Source organism: Cavia porcellus, unplaced genomic scaffold (genome assembly GCF_034190915.1).
Source record: "Cavia porcellus strain 051 isolate PalLab524CR breed Dunkin Hartley unplaced genomic scaffold, mCavPor4.1 scaffold_2, whole genome shotgun sequence".
Classification (NCBI taxonomy): domain Eukaryota; kingdom Metazoa; phylum Chordata; class Mammalia; order Rodentia; family Caviidae; genus Cavia; species Cavia porcellus.
In genome coordinates, this window is record NW_026947485.1 from 136,896,091 (window position 1) to 136,917,614 (window position 21,524).

At 43.1% G+C, this 21,524-nt stretch overlaps 1 protein-coding gene across 1 annotated transcript; it reads right to left on the reverse strand.

The window, feature by feature from the left end:
- Positions 1-2,872: 2,872 nt before the first annotated feature.
- LOC100730795 (olfactory receptor 5A2-like) lies at positions 2,873-3,700 on the reverse strand. Its single transcript, XM_013143353.2, has one exon. It carries the CDS (start codon positions 3,698-3,700, stop codon positions 2,873-2,875), a length of 828 nt encoding a protein of 275 aa, XP_012998807.1.
- Between the last annotated feature and the right edge of the window lie 17,824 nt (positions 3,701-21,524).

Here is a 21,524-nt window from a genome sequence, read left to right on the forward strand (position 1 = left end):
TCTCACAGAGCATGAACCCTGCTGTGACCTGCACAGAGGAGGGACCTAAGAGTGCCTCCTGCTGAGAATCTCCTACCTGATGATCTGAGGTAGAGATGAAACAATGATGCTAGCACTGAGGAGCAGCTGAAAATACAGATGAGCATTAGCAGAGGTTCAACTGCACAGGGACCATGATAAATCAACTGCTTGCAGGTTCGTATCAGACCTTATCAGTAAGTAGCAAGTGACAATTGAGCTGCATATGGTGCTGGGTTTATAGTGGCTATAGCTTGATGTCCTTCATTTGTGCAGCTGCATGTGGTGGCAGGCTCTAAAATCAGGACCTGAAATTTATTTTAGCTCCTGGGTGGTACATCCATTATTTTATTTACTGCTTCTGCCTGCTCTGCTCTCCAGCCTGCACACTTTTCTCAATCACAGTTTTGGTAATTTTAAAAGCTAACCCTGGCCAGGGGTTTAGTTCAGCAACATAAGAGCCTGCCTGGCAAAGCATGAGGCTGTGAGTTCAGTCCCCGGTACAAAAAATAAAAAATAAAAAAAAGCTAACCCTTGGCAAAATGAATAAAATACAGACATCACTGTAGAAGAGTCAATGGTGAGACAGCAGTAAGATTGCAAGAAATGAGTGGCACTTAATAGAAAATGCCAAGAGTCTGATTTAAATACAGGTTCACTAAGACAGATGACTCACACTCTCTGACCCACTTTGTATAATGCCTGCTGATTGGCTCTCCAGTCAAGACTGTTTCACCACAGGGAGACCAAGCACCCTGCATTGACAGGCAAGCCTTTGATGTTTTACAAAACAAAAAACATGAACACTAGGAAGAAAAGCAATCCTTGAAGCCACGATGCCATCAAATGTGTCTGCACTGACAGCACCATCCTTCCTGACTAATGGCATCGCTGAAGCTAAGGGCCCTTCACTGCTGGAGAAGGGGGGACCCTGCCTGCACCCAGGCACATCTGCCCTGAACCTTCTGGAGAGGCTCCATTGTAAACAGTATCGCATGCTCCTCTTTCAGCAAGCACCATCGCCAGGCAAATTGATGAAACAACAGAAAACACTGGTGGACAAATGTTAGGATTAACAAATCACCACAGAACACAATCCAGGTCGAAAAGACGACATGGCTGCTGACCACAAGGCCACGGTGCATGCTTTTGTGTGATGCAATTTTCAGAATGATGGTGTGAGAAAGTTGCCAAACACCAAGCTACAGAAGTATTCAAATGCTTGGATGATTGCCTATCAGGAACACTGAGTTGCTCATTTTTTGGCAACTACATATTATGGACAGTCAGAACAGCTGCCTTGACTTGAGGCCATTCTGGTTCCACTGCTCAGGTAAAAAAATCTCCTCTGAATGTGCATCTATGCATCATGTCATCCACAGAGCAAGAAATAGTAGCAGAAGTAAATTGTGCAATAAATATAGTACATTCAAAGCACCCCCAAGCCACCCACAAGCCCTCAGGGTCTGTGGAAAACTTTGCTTCCATGACCCTAGCACTTGGTCTCAGTGTATACGTGTTCTATCAAAAGCCAAGAACCAAAATCTCATGACTGACACTTAGGAATCTTAAGCATCATTTGTATGTGAGGCCATTAATTGTTATTAATGTGAAAAACTAGAAATATAAGATTTATTTTCTATTTGTGGAAATAAAATTTTTTCAGTACAAGCATTAGTAGTACTTGTCTAGTTCCAGTTTTTAAAAGTCACAATAGTTCTCTTGTTCCCAGTTGATGTACTGACAGCAACCCCCTCAAATCCAATCCACTTGCCAGACCCAAAGAGCACGTACACGTTCAGTGGACAGCAAACACAAATGCCCAGGCTAGTTGCAGAAGCTGGCTGCATTTTTAAAAAGTAAAGATGTCCTTCCTCATGCCATATCAATCACCATGACCAAGCAGTAGAGTGTTAAAGCTGTTTTCAAGCTCTTAGTCATCAAGATTTGAATGCCCTGCCCCTCTCTTCACATATACTTTATAAGCATAACTTGTATGATGTTTTCCCCTCTGTGCAGAGATAGTGGGATAAGAGTCTGAAAAGACAGAGGCTATTTTTGTCTCACCCCTGTTATGGCTGATACTGTATCTAGATGTCCTATCAAATCCTTATGCACTCATAGGTGGAGCTTTTGGGGGGGCTCTGGATCATGAGTATATGACACTTAATTTGCCCACTGATGGCTGTAGTATATTTCTGGGTGTGGATGATGGATTAACTGAAAGGGGAAGATCCTACCCTTGGATTGGGAGGCACCAACCAACAGGCTGGTAACCTGGGTGGAATAAAAAGGGAAAGGAAGGAAAGCTGGCTGCCTCCTGCCTGCTATGCCATGGACAGTTTGTCCCCTATGATGCCCCTCTGCCATGCCATCTTGCCTTGGAGCCAGCCAATTATGGACTAAAGCCTTCACAAGTTGTAAACTCAAATAAGCCTCTGCTCCTTTAACTTTGAGTCTCAGGTGTTTTGTCTCGGCAATGAGAAAGTAACTAAGCAAGCCCTTCTCAAATGAATAAGAAAAACACAAACTGACTAAAATAGTACTATGCATTCTTCTCAGCTTATTTTTAAGTATCAGACAAAATTCAATAGAGACCAGAAGTTATGGAAATACTTGCAACTAACACAATAAATTCCACAGCACATTTGCATTTTATTTTCTTAATTTGTACCTTTATGGAGTGGAGAACACACAACTCATTTCTGCAAAGTATTGGTTAACCAAGCAGGATGTAATGTGGACAGTGCTCAGGGAACTGCTTGCCATGAGAAAGGATGTCACCAGGACTGGACAAATAGTATCCTCAGGGCTGCATGCATGTCTCTGTTCCTCAAACAGTACACGACGGGGTTCAAGCTGGGTGTGAGGATGGCCCCTCCTCGGTGGGTGAGTACTGGGCAGTAGGTGTCAGGTAAGCAAAGCTCCCAGCAATGTAAAACAGAATGACCCAGACGAGGTGGGAGGAGCAGGTGGAGAAGGCCTTCTGGCAGCCACCCGCAGAGTGGATCTGCATGACATTGGCAATGATGAGGACATAGGGTAGGATGGTGAGGGCACAGACCCCGAGAATCACACACCCCACCACCACAAATCTCACCTCCTCGATGGCACAGGCATCCCTGCAGGAAAGCCTCATGATGGGGGAGCTGTCGCAGAAGAAGTAATTGATGATGTTGGGCCCACAGAAGGGGAGGGAGAAGGTGTTGATGGTGTGGAAGATGTCATAGAGGACCCCACTCAGCCAGGCCGCCACCACCAGCTCATAGCACAGCTTTCTGCTCATGATGCCATACAGGAGAGGCCTGTGGATAGCCAAGCAGCGGTTGCAGGCCATGGATGTGAGGAGGAAGCACTCCAAGGCACACAGGGTCACAAAGAGGAAGAGCTCGGCCATCCATTCCCAGAAGGAGTTGACGTTGGAGCCTGCAAGGGAACTGGCAAGCACCTTGGGGACAGTGACTGAGGGGTAGCACATGTCCAGGAAGGAGAGATTCTTCAGGAAGAAGTACATGGAAGTGTGCAGGTGGCTGTCCCTGGTCACAGCTGCAATGACAGAGGCGTTGCCCAGGAGGGCAAAGAGGTAGATGAAGAGAACGAGCACGGCACTCATGATTCTCATTTCAAGCTCGTCTGAGAAGCCCTGCAGGATGAATTCAGTCACTGTAGTGTCATTCATCATTTCTTACTCAGGTCTAAGCACACTGAAAACAGCAGAAATGTCTGTGACATTTACTGCAAAAGATAACTCAAAGTGGTCCACAGAGCAGCTAAAGAGTCCAGCCCAGTCATAGTTCATGACTCCCACTGGCTCTGCTGTGTCTCTTGTGACGTCTCTGCTAAGCCTGGGTAACAATGAGTACCTGGTTATGCACATAGCAAACATTGCAAAGGCCCTTGGTATCATATGTTCAGGAATTAGCCACCCAATGACGGTGGTATATGCTCCAGTATACAGATGCTGTTTGAAAGAAAGAGCGGGGAGAAGAGTGCAGTTCAAAAGCTCACAAAGCTGAGCAGAGCCCGTGAATGCTGGAGTGGGTCAGAGCAGGAGGTTCTCCTCCAGAAAGGCATCCTACCAAGTGCTGCCTGTGTGTGTCATCATGCAGTGTGCATCCCAGTGTCCACATTTTATAATGGAAGTAAATGTTCTATCAAATGGATGGATGGATGGATGGATGGATGGATGGATGGATGGATGAACAGATGGATGCCTAAATGGGTGGATGGATGGCTGAATGGGTGGGTGGATGGATGAATAAATTAATGAATGGATGGATGATGGATGAACAGATGGATGGATGAATCAATGAATGAATGGGTGGATGAATGAATGGATGGATGAACAGATGGGTGGCTGAATGGGTGGATGGATGGTTGAATGGGTGGGTGGATGGATGAATGAATCAATGAATGAATGGATGGATGAACAGATGGATGGATGGATGGATGGGTGAATGAATTGATGAATGAATGAATGAATTGGATGGGTGGATGGATGAATATATGCAGAGTATCTCCCTGTTCCACCCAACAGAACTGTGGGCTCGTCTGGACCCCTCAGTCACCAGCCCTTCTCCAGCAGTGCTGGCCTCACTTTGGACTGAGCTCTGCAGAGCTGCACACACATCTGGCCAGGCTCAAGACCCACGAAAGAGTAGGTCCCACCTTCCTCTGCCACATTCGGCTACTGTGTGCTCCTCTCCCTTGATGGCTGTGGTCAGCATCCGCAGGACTTCCCAAGACCTGTGGCTTTAAAGTAAGAACCAGACAGTGAGCGAGCATGAGGCACAAGAACTCAGTATGACACAGAGCGAATCAGCTGCTGTACTTCATTGAACAGAAAAGCAAAATTCCCCGGAAATCAAAGAAATCTTCAAAGGCAGCTAGCAGCAGTGTTTTAAAAACAAGCCAAGACATTTCAGATTTTATATTTACAATGTCAGCTTAAGTTTTGAGTCTGTCACTGCCATAACTTGTACTGCCCATATTGTATCTTATGTGCTATTAGGAATCAAGATTGAAAAAAAAATTATCCCTCTCAATAAAAGCCTTGAACTGTGATCTAAAATTCTGTCAGCATTTATAAATAAAATAATGGCATTTATCTCTCAGGATGGAATATTAAGGATATTTTTTGAACAACGTGATACAAATTGGCTTTGTAACCAAATTTTGGAAAACAACAGATGATCAGAGTGACTTCAAAAGTTAATGGCGAAGTTCTGTGGTTCCAATCGCCTTGGCCTTGGGATGTGTGGAGCAGGAACAGCTGTGAGACTTAAGGAAAGTGGGGGCACTGCTCAGCGGCAGGCTCCAGAAATAAACGCCCAGCCGGCGTCCCCCACACCTGGAGCCTGCAGTGCCAGTCCTGCCAGGCGCTGCCCTGATGCACAGCTGACTCCTCCTTTCTGTCTCCTCTCTTGTCTCCTGGGCCCCCGGCTTCCGAAGCCCCTCCTCTGTGAGGGCAGCAGCGACACTGGACTAGGAGGGAACAGTGACCTGTGTCACTCCCTGTGTTGGCCCTGTCTCAGCTGCAGTCTGGCTTGGAGCTGCGGGAGGAAACGCACGAGGGAGGAATCTAGGTGCAGGCTGCTCTGTGCGCAAAGGCGCACCAGGAGCCACCAGCCTGCATCTTCAGAAAGCCAGGTGTCCGGTGCCCGGGCCAAGTGGGCACTGCTCCGCCTCCCCAGTTCCCCGCTGGTAACTCAAGTGCTGAACCTCGCTTGCGGAACTGAACCTCCGCAATGCAGCAGGCGAAGTGTGGGTCACAGGCCAAGGCAAAGGTGTGCGCAGCTGACCCGAGATCTGTGCCTTCACAGTCCAGGAGTTTGGAGGCTCTGGGTAGCAGCCTCACGATGTGAATGACAATTAACCCGGTCTCCAGCATACCCACCTCGCGTTTGTTCATCAGCTTTGCCTCATGTGCTCCCTGGGCGCAAAGGACAGCGCCTGGGCAGCTTCTCACCCCTTCCTGCAGCTGAGGGCCTGGCAGAGGGAACCTGCACCCACCACCTCCCTGCAGGCACCGCCTGCTCCGCCAGCTGCACTGCGATGGCAGCAGAAGCTCCCTCACCAGTGCGCCGCTCTCCATAGCCAGGCCTAGGAGACCCTAGCGACTGGGGCCGACTGTGGGCAAGGAGGGAAGCGAGCATTGTCCCAAAAGCAGGACAGCGTGCTCGTGCATGGCCCCCCCCCCGTGTGTGTATGTGTGTGGGTCCCTGAAGAGCCTTCTTTACAGGCACATACTATGGTTGTTCCCCAACTCTGACATCTGCGCAGAATCAGGCCTGCAGTTGCGTTGCTAGCAGACTCTTTCTCAGCAGGTCAAGGGCAGAGCTGTGACCTAAGGGCTGCCATCTTGGTTTTCCTTGAGTCCATAAAAACCAGCTGGTGAGCTCTGCACACCATGGTCAGGATCAGCGCCCAGGGACAGGAGTCCAGCCCACCCTGGGTACAGAGGTCAGAGGTCAGCTCAACCTCCTGACCCTTGGCTGCTCTCACAGGGGTCAGAGGTGAGACCAGCGTCTCCAGCCTCCTGACCCTCAGCTGTTTTCACACCTGGTACACAGCAGAGTCAGCCTCACTGTGAGAGAATCAGCAGAGCAATGCAGGTGAAACAGGGCATTTATAAAGTCAGTGTTTCTTTTTGGTCACTAGGAAAGCATGCATGACCAGACATAGAAAAGATGGACCAACAGGAATCTGGCACTGTCATCAGAAGGAGCCTCCAGGTCTGTATGCAGAGCAATGAGCCCTTTCTGCATTGCTTATGTCAGGGCTGCTTCCTGTGCCCTGTCCTCACCAGGAACCACAGCTTTGGGGCTGCCCCAGGGTCTCCAGCAACCTCGGTTCCAGTTGGCTTCAGGACATCACCCGTTCCTCATGTAGCATCTACCTGTTCACCAGAACCAGATGCACCCTCTGACCAGGTGTCATTTGACAAATAGCAAGAGCAAGGTGCTATTTATGGCTTTTATCATTTACAAAAAGGTATTTTTTAACACAGTGATGAAACACTGTTGGAAGTATAAAAATAAAAATATTGCGATTTCTATTGCAAATGTTCATAAAGTATTTCAAGGTGGACCAAATTCAAATAGAAAGGTATCCAATTATTGATGCTTCGTGTAAGCACAACTTATGTGGGTAATATATAGACACAGGTGGGAACACAGGTATACATCCACAGTCAGCCCCATGTCCTGAGTCTCCTCTCTGTGAATCTGAGCAACTTCAGATCAAAAATAATTGAAAAAAAGTTGGTTCTTTATTGAACATATACAGACTTTTTTCCAGGTTATTATTGATTCAACAATATAGCCCAAAACATATTTACATAATGTTTGTACTTTGCACCAGGTGTTATAAGTAATCAGGATGGTTTAAATATGGAAGAGGTTTCCACAGATTCTTTGTAGGAATTAGGACAATTTACAGAAAAAAGAAAAACTGAGACCCTCAGCCTCTGATGTCTTCAGGGGATCCTGGAGCCAATTCACTCCTGGATATTGGGGGACATATATCTGTATACTAACACACACACACACACACACACACACACACATACACATGTTTGTATATACAGACACAGAAATTGTTATACACTCAATGATTATTTTGCAATATGCTGCTGTGAATCTCTTGTATGCCAACAATAACACACACAGCATATCTGTTTATTTATCATCCATCTGATTATGGGACAGAGTTACTATACAAATTCAGGGACCAGTAAAAATGTTTAAGCTAATATTAGTGAGGTGGACCTGTAAAAAATAGGAAGGATTTTCAGTGTATAGAGGCTGCAAAATCAAGCTAGAAAACACTCAGTTTCACAGGAATGGGAGCATCAGTGGCACAAAGGAGTTTTGTATTCGCAGAAATCACATATGGCACACGTTCACTGCACATGTGAAGGCCAGCCTCCCACAGCCACTGAAGCAGCTCTGCTTCCCACAGCAGCCACCAGCACCAACCACAGTGACCTGCGGTGTCCTCTCCTACCCAGTTGCCTGTCACCCTCATTCGTGCTGTTTTTTTTTTTTTTTGTCTACTTTGCATTTTCCACACCTACCTATTTGCATTTCCATCACTACCTTCCTTCTTCACGTAGAAAAAAAAAAAAAAAACCCTGACTTGATCTATGGAGTCAGTCACTACTATTTCAGGTCCTTTCCCTGTCTCATATATGTCAAGAAGAGCTGAACCTCAGAAAGCCTGCGCCCCAATTTCCTTTGAAGTTCAGGCTGGTTTCTAACTTCACAGAATCACTTTTAGAACTACCAGTTAAATAGTTATGTGAATATGAACTCTCATATGAAAAGTACTTAAATTGATTGCAGGTGCTTGAAATACTCTCACACTTACCATGGCTACTCCTAAGTAATCACAGACATTATTAAACCCGTGTAAATTCAAAGCCTTTGCCTCACACAATGTCAGCAACATCTCCAGAGAAGAGCTACTATCCGAATGCTTTTTCTAGCTTTCCAGACTTATATGTAGATGCATCCAGAAAAAGTCATAATAAAAACTAAATAGTCAGACAGAAAATAGACACCCCTACAGGGTCGGATAGAGCTGGGATTTGGACTGGGTCAGGACCATCTCCAGGCGTGAAGCCCAGTGATGAGTAAGGCTGGAGGACCCAGCCGAGCCCCAGGCAGAAGCAGAGACCTCTGCACAGAAGCAGCAAGAAGCCCATCCTGAATTCACTCATCAGCCTCGTAGAAGCTGCTGGGCTGCACCCAGGTTGGTACTCAAGGGTTCCTCCTAGTTTGCCGGGGGTGCCTTAGTGAGAGTCTAACGTTTCCATTCATCTGCAACTGAAGTGAGCATGACTGAGCTGCCCCCCATTCGTCCACATCAGTAGGGCTGTAGTCCAGTCTGCTCGGTAAGTCATTTGTAGACCAGGATTTTGCAGTTCCAGGAGGCAGACTACAGGATATTACCCAGACCTGAGACCAGCCAAAGTGGTAGGGCTCTCCCTGGGGAGCTATCCCTGCTGACAAAATTCCTAAGGGCTTCTCTAATTACATGACCAGAACGTCAAATGGCCATTCAACCTATGAGGGCATAAAAATTCATTTTGTATGCACATTTGGTTTAGAAGAGGAGTCAGACCTCGTCACACACACATTACCCTGGCTTCCCATATGATTAATGGAACTATCTGAGTTGGGTTTGTAGTTGGTTGTGTGCATTTTTCAAGGCAATGACTCAGGAAGGTAGATTTTAGTTCCAGTGATTAGTTTGATCTGTGCTTTTGCAAGTACACAATTGATATAGCTCCTACTTCATTCTAGTTAAAGAATTCTAGTCAATGAATTAATTTTAGGACACTCATTCTATTCAGTTATTTATTCTGTAATTACCAATGAGTACGTGAAACACACACCCCACAAGACAACGTGCAGAGGGACAGTGACTGGGTGGCAAAGGAGTCTCCAAAACCAGACAGCATGAGAAGGGAAATCCGGCATGCTGCCCGGGCCAGGGGAAGTCCTGGACTCAGGGCGGCCCTGTTCAGTCAGTCCCCCAATCTTGAGGGGGAAGGCTGGGTTCTGTGCCCACTGTGCAGCTGACTGGTGGGCACACCTGGTCCTGTGTCCATTGCCCCACACCCTGAGCACTGGGCTTCCTGAAATCTTAGTCGGTTCTTTGCTTTGAAGGCTGCTGGGCAGGTTAGATAGGGTTTCTTGGAGGATGCTGGCCATATGATGCTTTAGAGATAAATAGAGTGGGAATGGGCTCCACAGCATATCTATTGCTTCATCTAAACCAAAGCCAGTGATTGAAACTGATGTTTAAAACCCGGTCAAATAGGGCTGGGGATGTGGCTCAGTGGTAGCTCTTTCACTGCATGCAAGGGCCTGGGTTCAATCCCCAGCACACACACACACACACACACACACACACACACAAAGTCCAGTCAAATAGGAAAATGGAATGAAGTTAATGCTATGAAGTTCATTGTGTTGAATTATTCTGAAATAGAGGCATGTCTATTAAAATAAATAGGGTTACTATAAACAAAGCTGTTACAAATGTAGCTCTGCTAGTATGTTTTCAAGATTCTGAATTCAATTCTTTTAAATAACTATCCAAAATAAGGTGGATAGATTATAAGGAAGTTCTACTTTTTTTTTAAGGAAAGGCCATACTGTTTCATTATATTCTTTGTCTTCATTTCAGAAAGTAAAAATTCAGTCTTTCCTAAACTTCTCAGTCCCAAAAAGCCTTTGCCCTGCTGCAAAGCCCTGAATTAGCATGAGGCACACTCGTCCTCTGAAGCAGCTGAGTCTCCTTCCTTATGCTGCCCCCTCTTCCTTTCTCACCAAGGACATCAGCAAACTCGAACGAGTCCCATGGAGGAGCAGCGTGTTCTGTTGGACATCAGCCAGGACCAGCTCCTGCCAGTTACACAGGAGAGGAAGCAGAGGGGCACCAGAACCTGGAGTGAGGCCAGTGTCCACTGCTGTCTGCTGACAGAGACGGAAAGGTTGGTGCGTGTAGTGAGCACGCACAGCTCTCAGGGTTTGCTGCTGGACCACAAGGTGTCAGGAGCTGCCCTGCCAACACCATCACCACCTCATTAAATTACAGAGAATGACCAAGAAAAAGAATGCTCAATGCAAACAGCAAACCTAGGAAACCCAGTGTGACCACGAAACATTGTATCCAAACTGAGATTATAAAATAAAGAGTTTTGCCAAAGATAAAGAGGAAAATTATATAATGACAATAGACATTCATCAAGAATGTTCACTACCTCATTGTAAAATCCAAAAAAGCCCAACTAAAGGTAAATATAGAAAAAATACATTATGTTTGGAAACCTTTCTACACCTCTTCTTATGCATTCAAGTCCATATAAAACTTGTTAAAACTTGTTAAACTTCCATTTAGCAAACATAAGCATCACTGCCTTCAGGGTTTAATAAAGGAACACCATGCACAGAATCATTCGGCTCATGAAGACATATTCGGCTCATGAAGACATGAAATAGTAAACAAGACAGACCCTGTAACAAGCCAAAAATTAACTTTTAATGTATTTTAAATAATGGATATCATTGCAGAGTATACTTTAAGGCAATAACACTGCTAAATAAGAAATGCAAATAATCAATCTCTGTAAATAAACTTTAAGGCAATAACACTGCTAAATAAGAAATGCAAATAATCAATCTCTGTAAATAAACTTTCCAAACTTTCAAAAACAACATTTTTGCTGTACAGACACTTTAAAACATTGCTGAGAGAAATAAAAATGATCACCTAAATGGAAAAATATCTTGCTCACCATGGAAAATTCACAATTGGTAAACTCTCAATTGTCCTGAAATTCATCTGTAGTGTTAGTACAAGCCAAAATAAAATAGTCTAACACTGACTTGTATAACTTGACAAGTGGGTTTTTAACGACCACTTGGAAAATCCCTAACTACAGAATAACCAAGACAAAGCATATCATCTATCAAAAGTCAAGGCATGTTTCAAAGCCATAGTTTTGCTGCTTGGGTGACAATGACAAAAGAAGAAACACATTTCCACGGCATGTGACAGAGTCAAGAATTTGACGTGTACGTATACAAACAAACTAGTTTTGACAAGAGCAACAGATCAATGCAGAAAAAATGAACTGAACAAAGCACTGTAATTGGACATCTACACTGAAAAAGTAGAATTTTGAAATCACATAAAATTTAACTGTACATGTATTCTCATAAGTTAATGTAATTATACATATGCATATTGCCCTACAAAGAGTAAGCAATGTTTTCTAGGAAAAAGCATGAGTAATGGGGCCTGTAACTTTGATGTAAGAAAATTCAGAGAAAACAGAGAATTAAATAATGATAAAATGGACTTCACTTGATTAAAATATCTGGGTAAACTTGCTACCTTCACGCAGTGTAGTGGCATTATTGAACTTTGGTGTTAAAATAACAACCTTAGTTATGTTCCTACCACCTTTGAAGACCTATATCATCATTGTTTGAGCTCTTTGCTATTGTTATTTATTTGTCTTTTGTTTCTTGTTTTTCTAGTAATTTGCTTTGTTTTGTTTTTCCCTATAATGCAGAAAGGATAGGTGCACATGTAGTGGCTTGTGCATGCCTAGAACTTCTCCTAGACAACTTATGAAAATTGATTGTATTATGCATGATGAAATCAACAGCTACTTTGAAGGAAAAGAGACATCATGGTATTCACTGCTGATTTCCTATCGTCATGCTGTGAAATCCAATAGTGCTTTTATTCTTTGTTAACTAGTTTTAGTTGGTTATGTATTGTTTAATTTCAACATACATAAAGGTATGGACAGCTATTTTGAAGAGAACAAGAGACACTATGGCAGCCATTGTTGACCTTCCTATTGTCTGGTTTTGAAGGCCTTTAATGCCTTCATCACTCTGTTTTGATCAGTTTAATACTATTTTGTTTTGTATGAATTCATTGTGTGTGAAGATATGGACAACTATTTAGAAGAAAACAAGAGACATTACAGTAACCACTGTAAATCTCCTGTTGTCTTGCCTTGAAATCTGTGTCACTTACATTGTTTTCTTCTGATCTGCCTTGTTCTGTTTTGTTTTACCCTCTTTAAAATAAATTTTTAAAAAATAACTTTGGTTTGTACATTTTTAAAACTTTTTTTAGGCGCCCCAGCCCCCTGGGTGCTGGAATTACAGAAGGCATCAGCATACCTAGCAAGAAGCTTTTTAATTTAATGCAATCTTATTTGTCTGCTTTTTATTTTGCTTCCTGTATTTTGGAAGTTTATTTTACTCTCCTGAAGCACTTATCCTATGTCCTCCTCATTTTATATTGAAATTTTTAATCTACTTTTGTTTGATTTTTGTAACAGGGGAAAGATGTCTGGTATCATTATTCTGCACATGGATATCCAATTTTCCAAGTAACGTGGACTGAGGTCCTCTTTTCCTGATTCATGTTCTAGCACGTGATCAAAAATAAGTTATCTGTAGATGTGTAGCTGTATTTTTAGGCTTTTATTCTCAACTGGCAAAAACGTAAACAAAATCAGTGCTCATTAATCAAAAAATGAACAGAAGAAATGTGGTACATATACACAATACAATATTATTCACCACACGAAAGGTCAAAGTCAGTCACTTGGGACAATGTGTATGGGATGAAGTCATGTTCAAGAGAACTAATTTGTCATAGAAAAAAAGACTGCACAATCCATCACATGTGGAATCTAAGAATGCTGATTTCTTAGCCGCTGACACTGCACTAGCTGAAATCACAGGCCCACAGAAAGGATGCAGGACGAGAATATAGAAAGTTTGGTCAGTGGATTCTAAGCCACACACAGGAGAAATAAATTCTGGTTTTGTGTTGCAAAGTAGAGTGAATATATATACGATACTTATATATGGTAATATAGTATATCTTTCATAGAATGAAAAGGAAAATTTTGAATATTTTAGTCATAATAACAAATGTTTATGTAGACATGCACACTCGGACTTGAATATTAGTCAGTGGTGTCTTTATGTACAAAATATTACATAGAACCCCATAAATACTATTGTTCTATGTCATTTAAAGTAATTCTAAAAACCAAAGTTATTTTAAAAATCTAAACATAGAGACAAAAGTGTGCAATTTCTAAAAGAAACAGTATAGAGGAAAACTTTCCAACATTACAAGAGTTTTATGAAAAAACAAAAATATACAACAAACCATATAAGCAATGAATCACATGCTTAACATATGTTACACTGGAAATTTTCTTCAAAAGACAAGAAAATGTAAAGCAAAGGCTCAGAGTGCTGGGAAATACTTGCAAAACATTTATGTTAGAGGAATAAAATCTGTTGTCCAAATAAAGAGAAGACCCTTTGGGCTTCTGATAAGGAAAAGGTCCGGTCTTCTCTTTATTTGGACAACAAATTAGAACACCACAGTTCTCTGAGAAGTTCTAATTTCCTCACTTGTTTTCAATCACAGATTTATAGAATATCGTATTTTCACAAGAATATGAATTAGCTTCTAAACTCAGCTTCTTTTTTCCACTTACATATTACTGAGGCAAAACCAGTGGGCTTTATAAACTTCAAAGTAAAAACCCAGAAAATGTCATTAAAACATCTCAGTAGCAGGACATCTCCACCTGTTTCCTATGGCAGTTTCTTAGACATACCTAAGTTTTTGTTTTCCTAATAAAGGTTTTATTTGATATTGTGTCCATTTTACAGATGAGTCTGGAGGGAAAGTGGTGACTTTGTTATATTGAGATTTCCACCTCCTATCTTTCCAACCAGGCTGGCCTTCCTGCCCTTCCTATTTTAGTTGTTCCCATTCAGTTATAATGGAAACCTTCTTTGTGTTATATAAAGAAGTAGCATTAAATTTTCCTTCTTTCAGAGAAATGTCAATTTGATTATAAATTTTTTAGCCACAAATATTGAAAGCAAAAATAGACAAATGGGAATTCATTACACTGTATAGCTTCTCTCTGAAACAGAGTAAAATAACAATCCAGGGACTGGAAAAAAATATTTGCAAATCAGACAATGGATTGGGGATTAATATCCAAAACACATAGGAATCCAAATGACTCACTAACAAAAAAGGGCAAAAGACATTCTTTCAAAAAGATATTCAAATGGTCAATAATATATGAACAAATTCCCATAATTACTAAGCACCTAAAAATCCATAAGAAAGCTAAAATAGAACATGCTCATTGATTACTATGTAAAAAATAGGTGCAGGCTGGTGAGGCTATGCACACTCTTGGTAGAATTATAAAGTGACACAAACACTCTAGAAAGCAGTACTGGTGTTCATCAAATAAAGAGAAAATAATACTGCCGTAGCAATCAGGAGTCACATTTCTGGGGATGTAACCAAAGGAACTGAAAACATTGAGTCAAAACAAACCAGTTTTCACTCCTCTGCATCTCAACACTGTCCACAGTAGTATGGATGTGGAAACACCACACCACCTATCAACCAATGATGTGCTTAAACAACAGAGCTAAGATACACCACGGCACACCACCTGCCTTTGAAGAAGCAAGGGGTTCTGTAATGGATTACATGGGTGAACCCAGAGGACCTCATGGGACCAATAAAAGCCAGGGGTAGAGAGGTTGGGAATGGCCTCCCTTACAGAAACCATCTGGAAAGAAGTCAAATTCAAAGGAGTGCAGAGTCACGTGGTGGTTACCAGATGCTACTGCAGTGTAGACAGAGAAAAGTGAGGTGCTGATGAAAGATTACAGTTATAATTTGACAGGAAGAATAAGTTTCGATAGTCTACTGGACTGCACAATGACTATAGTTAATGATAACTTACAAGATATTTCAAAAAAACTACAAGAAAGCATTTTAAATGTTCCCTCCAGAAAGAAATGAGGAATATTTGAAAAGACAGAAATGTTAATTGGGCTGACTTCATCATTTTGCACACCAAACATGTACCAAAACTTCACATTATTCTTCATAAATATAAATAATTATTGTTTGTCCATTATAAACAAAATTTAACAGGATAACAAGGATCTGATACTACTCATTTTCATGTTTAAGTGTTAACTTATAAAACAATACTATGCCTTATGTAAATAAACACACGCAGATCATGGATAAATGTATTTGGGGTTGAACTCACAGCGACTTTCAGAGAGCCCTTTCTGCTCAGAGGGGAAAACCGAAGGAACCATGAAGGGCTTTGCACTAAACACAGTAACGCATCTACTGCAAGCAAGACACAGTGGGTCTCTCCCCTTACCATCTTTCCTGTACCCAGAGCCAAATGCTTTTGTGTACTGTGACAGTCTGCAAACCCCTACACCTAGTTAATGTCTTCTAACTATTACAGCTGCATCCAAAGCACTGGTCTCCCACACTACTGGACCCACTTTCCAATGACAAAAGTATTTTGAGTGGACATTACTTTCGGTTTGGTTGTTTTAATACATGTGATTCAACTCTACTGTAATAGACATACATTGAATTGATGACTAATACATTGTGAATAAACATTTATAAAAGTTAATTAAAATATCACTGCAATGAGAAAAATGCAAATCACAAGATTTTGAAAATGCCTGCACATGAAAAATGGTTAAACATAAGTGATCTTGTTTTGCACAGCTCAAAGCACCTTCTTCTGTGATTAAGACGGCACTCACACAGCACTGAGGCTGCTGCGGGCCTCCAGCTACATAGCACTCAGAAATCAAGCAGGAGCTCAGCAGCCATGAGCTACCCGGCTGGAGCTATGTCCCAGGGCTGGGGCCCTGTGTGGTCATCCTTACACAATGCCGTCCCAGGGCTGCCTTCATGTCCCTATTTCTCAGACTGTAGATGATGGGGTTCAGGGTGGGGGGCACAACTGTATAGAACACAGGCAGAAGAAGGTCCAGAATGGAGGGAGAACTCGAAATTGGCTTCACATAGGCAATGCTTCCAGAAATCAAGAAGAGCGTTACGACAACCAGGTGGGGAACACAAGTGGAAAACGTTTTGAATCTTCCCTCCTTAGATGGAATCCTCATGATGGCAGAAAAAATGTACACATAGGAGAGAGTGATCAATATGAAGCAGACAACCACAAGACACGTAATAAAAACCATGACTCTAAACTCACTGATGATTACTTTGGAGTCTAAGAGGCTCAGGAGCTGGGGGATGTCACAGAAAAATTGAGGGACTCGGTTGGACCCGCAGAAGGGTAAGGAGAATGTCACTGCGACATGCATGAGCCCAGAGACCATGCCGCTGAGCCAGGACAAGGCTATCATCCTGACACAGGCCCCGCGGTCCATGATGGCCTCATAGTACAGGGGCTGGCAGATGGCCACGTAGCGGTCATAGGACATCACCGTGAGGATGGCTATCTCCGTGCTCGCCAAGTCAATGAAAAAGAAGACTTGCAACGCACAGCCGGAGAAGGAAATGGAGCTGTCGTGGGTGAAGGAGTTGATGATCGATTTGGGAACCGTAACAGAAATATAACAAAAATCTAAAAAAGACAAATTTCTCAAAAATAAATACATTGGGGTTTGCAGGTGAGCATCCAGAGAGGTGAGCACGATGATCAGCAGGTTCCCCGAGACGGCGACCAGGTAAACCACTAACATCAGGGCAGCATGCGCGGTCTGCACCTCCTGTGAGGCAGAAAATTCCAAAAGGTGAAATTCAACAGTCTCCGCTTCCTTTCCATCACTTACTCCTGAGGAGAGAGAAGAGCCGGTGATAGATACAGCACACGGCTGCCTGAAAGGGTATTTCTAAAACAATTATGGTCTGATATATAAATGAAACATTATATGTACACAAATGTGGAAACAATCTTTACAAACCAAAATCTCAAAGGCACAGCAAAGTGTCTAATACAAAGTGCGTTCTCAGTGAGCAGATCCCGCTAACTGAGGCGTGTGGAAGAGGTGTAACTACAATGAAAAATGAGAGTTAGAAATGAAGTAATCAGCAAAGACACAGTATTAATAAAACTGAGAAATATACACAAGCATAGGGAAAAATAACTCCCACTCCCATTTATTGAATATACACACATATTTAATTTCATTTCCACTAATCAAATGTACATATTTGTTTTGAAATATATTGTTTGCTTCTAAGTGAAAATATAGCTTTGCAAATGATTTTTCACAGTTCTTAGTTTGAGTAACAATAAAAATACAGTTGTGTTAGCAATCCAGAAAACATTCCTTATTTTGTAACTGGAATTAGCGAGATGATTATTACAGCTTTTCATAAAAACACTGAGGCGTTTAAATACCTCACGTGTAGGCGTAGCAATAGGTAGTAGCAATAGCTGTTTCCAAGGCTTACTCCCTTGAGGCGCTCTTATTGATGAGTTTCCGATGCACAGGTCTCTGGGCCTTGCTCGGATGCTTCTGTGGTGCATGGGGCATCCAGGGACTGTGTCCATGCTCCTTTCCATCCTGGCCCCACCCTGATCCCTTCCTGAGCCTAAACTCCCTGCTGCAACAAACAGTTCTTGAATTAAAACATAGGCAAGCTGGAGAAGGGCACAAAAAGCAGAATAGCAAGCAGAATCTGGTGTCAGAACAAAAGCAGAAATCCTGAGACACGGTGGTGATGGATGTGCAGGAAAACAGGCCAGGCTTGGCTCACCGTGACAAAGTTCTTGGAGCGGCACCCACAAGCTGGGTCTGGAGAGTGCTGCCGGAGTGATTCTTACACAGACATCTTAAAGCCACCTCGTGAAAGGCAGCAGCATAGACCAACAGCTGTGAGTTAAGCAGCAATTGAGCATTCAGGCATCCCAACTTCTGTGCTTTATTTCCTGCTCTTCAGAGTTCAACTAAAATACTGAGATTTTAAAAAGCGTGTAGTGCAGGTATCCACACCACTGACAAATACGAAACAATTCCTGTTGGTAATTTTTCTATTATGCCACCTATTTTGTGTGCCTGAGTTTGTTTTTATTTGGTTTGCTTTACTACAATACAAAGGTACCAAGGGCTGGGGATATAGCTCAGTGGCACAGCACCTGCCTGGCAAGCATGATCTCCTGAGTTCAATTCCCCATACCTAAAAGGGGGGGAGTATCTAGACCTGCATAGCGTTTTACCCTTACTAATTTATACATACTTTATACACTATGGATGGCATCAGCTGAAAGTGTGCCATTGCAGGAGTCCTGCTGGCTGTCAAAGACAATGACACCATCACCACAGTCAGGGAAAGACTGTTGTCCTGCCCAAAAGCTCCTCACACTCCTCCAGCGCAGCTCATCCTGCTGCCTCCCATACTCGGCATCCAGCGTCACCTCTGCCTCCCTGGCTGGTCAACAGCCAAACAGGAAAGAAAACTAAGGGAGAGTCAGCCAGCCTTTCTGCTGGGCACTGTGTTCTTTCCACTCATCCTGGCTTCTGGAAGCCTTGCTGTGCCGGAGAAGCAGAAGAGACCTCTCCGGACACCTGCTGCTTCTGCACTCATGGAGGCACAGCTGGCTCAGGCCTCTCCTTCACGAAACCTTCCTGGGCTGGCTGAGGATGGACATCAAGCATGCAGATGTGAGGCCACTGCACAGCCTTGAGAAAGGGGGCTGTAATTGCCTGGTTCTGAATTTTTAAGAAATTCTGCGAAGGTAAGCACAGTGTGTCTTTAGCATCTGATGTGCGCACACATCCAAAATGCTCACTCCACCTCCCTGTGTGACTTACATCAGATGTAAGTCCCCCTTGTCCCCCTGCTTGTCCCATACCTGCAAAACCAGGACTCATGCCCAGCTCCTGCACCAACTTCACCCAAGCAAGAGGAATGGTATGTGCTCTAAAACTCACAGGGCTGCACCAATGACCTTATAAAGACCTAGTACAAAAATCATAAATTCAACACATAGATTGAAAATAAAATAACATGGTTTTATTTTACAAAGTTTTGATGCTAACTTACTGCACAGCTCAGATTGGTTTCTGTTGAGCTGAGCCATCAAGGAACTTCAGTTGCTCAGATATTCATAACTCCTGTCTCTTTGTCTGACAAGAAGCCTCTGTGCACCTGAGTTGTATTTCAGATTAAGTGGGAAAGTGGGGTGACCTCACAGGGGGCTGCAGCCCTTGGGTAGGCAGAGACTGCGAATGGCTGTCTTCTCCCCAGCCGTGAATATACCCTCAGTGAGCACCTCACCCAGTCCTCCTCTTGTGGGGATTTACCCTACAGTCTCTGTGTCACAGTAGTGATTAATGAGAGGGATCTAGTAACACAAATGTTTCATGATTCTGCAGCCCCTGGAGATACAGTCCGTGTTCTTTGGGAGCAAGAGACAGAGCTCTGCTTTAATTAATCCCGGGGATGACAGCCAGCAATAGGTCCCTTTCGGCATGCAGAATAAAACTGAAATTACGGTCTTGATGACCACCACTCTGACTGGGGGGCGGGGGAAGAAACTCAGTTTAGTTTGGATTTACATTTCCCTTATGGCTAAAGGTGTTGAACTTTTTTTCATATAATTATTAGTCATTTGTACTTCTTTGGAAAAATATCTGTTCATTTTTAAATTTTTTTTATTTTAAAGAGATTAAGACAAAAGAGGACATAACAAAGCAGATCAGAACAGAACAATGTAAGCAACACAGTATTTCACAACAAGACAACCAGATATTAACAGTAGCTACCATAATGCCTCTTTCTTTGAAATAGTTGAGCATACCTTCACGTACAATAGTATCAAATATAACAAAATAGTATAAAACCATTCAAGAGAATGAAAGCATTACAGGGTATTCAGAACCAAATAACAGGAAATGAACAATGGTTACCATATTTTCCCATTGTCCATAAAAAATTTGTTTATGCTATCACACATATTAAAATCCAGTAAGACACAACATGATAGAACCAATGGAAACAGAAGAACAAAATTATGGTAGGACTTCAAAGCAAGATGATATTATGGTCCATCTCTTGACTGGGTCATTTGATTTTGTTTTAATTTGATGTTGCTGGTGTTTTGTTACTTATTTATGTATTCTGGATGTAAATAACCTGGAAGAGGAGAGGCTGGCAAAGATTTTCTCTCATTCTGTGATCTGTCTCTTCACTGCATTAATCATCCCTTTGCTTTGTTATGCAGAGCAGTTTATTTGCACGTGTGTGGGGGAGTATTCTGTTTAGGATGTGTGCGTGCGTGTGTGTGTGTGTGTGTGTGTGTGTGTGTGTGTGTGTGTGTTTGGAGACAGGGATTTCTATGTAATCCAAGCTGTCTTGAACACACTCTGTAGTCCTGCCTGGCCTTGAACTGATGACGCTCCTACCTCAGCCTCCTATGTGTTGAGATTATAGCATGCACCACCATGGCCAGCTTCTCCAAAGCTGTTTAATCAGTTCAGTCCCAGCCAACTCTTGGCTTTATTCCCTGGCTTATTAAAGTCCTATTTAAGAAGTCATTCCCTGTGCCTAAGCCCTACAGTGTTTCCTTCTGGTTTCCTCTGGCCAGTTTGGAGTCGCCAGTCTCATGCCTGAGTCCTTTGTCCACCCTGAACTGAGTTTTGAGAAGATGGGGATCAGTCTCAGCCCCATGACCAGCTATTTCCTTGCACCCTGAAGTAGAGAGGAGGTGGCACAGAGAAGCTGAGGACCCAGGTAACTGTGAGCATAGTACACAGTACAGCACTCACCCCGGACCCTAACCCTGGGTCCCTCATGGCTCCTGGGGCCCTACAGTGCACTCTGCAGAGGACTTCACCTTAATGGAGCCGTGGGGCACAGCCTGGACCCCAACCTCAGGGTCACAGGCCTACCACAGCAGGCTGTGAACATACACACGCTGCCTTTGCAAGACAGTAAATTTCCAGTAACCGATCCCAGAGGAATGCAGATCCATGAATTTTGTAAAACATATTTCAAAATGGTGGTCCACAGTTAGTGTGAAGCAAGGCTGCATCTGCTTCCTGACTCCCAGGACCTCTAACTGAAACTGCGTGGAGTCTGCAGGGCTTTCTGTGGTTCATATGGAGCCT

Bases quoted from the DNA above. Each gene is read 5' to 3' on its own strand.
- LOC100730795 (XM_013143353.2), bottom strand. From the start codon at position 3,700: ATGATGAATGACACTACAGTGACTGAATTCATCCTGCAGGGCTTCTCA.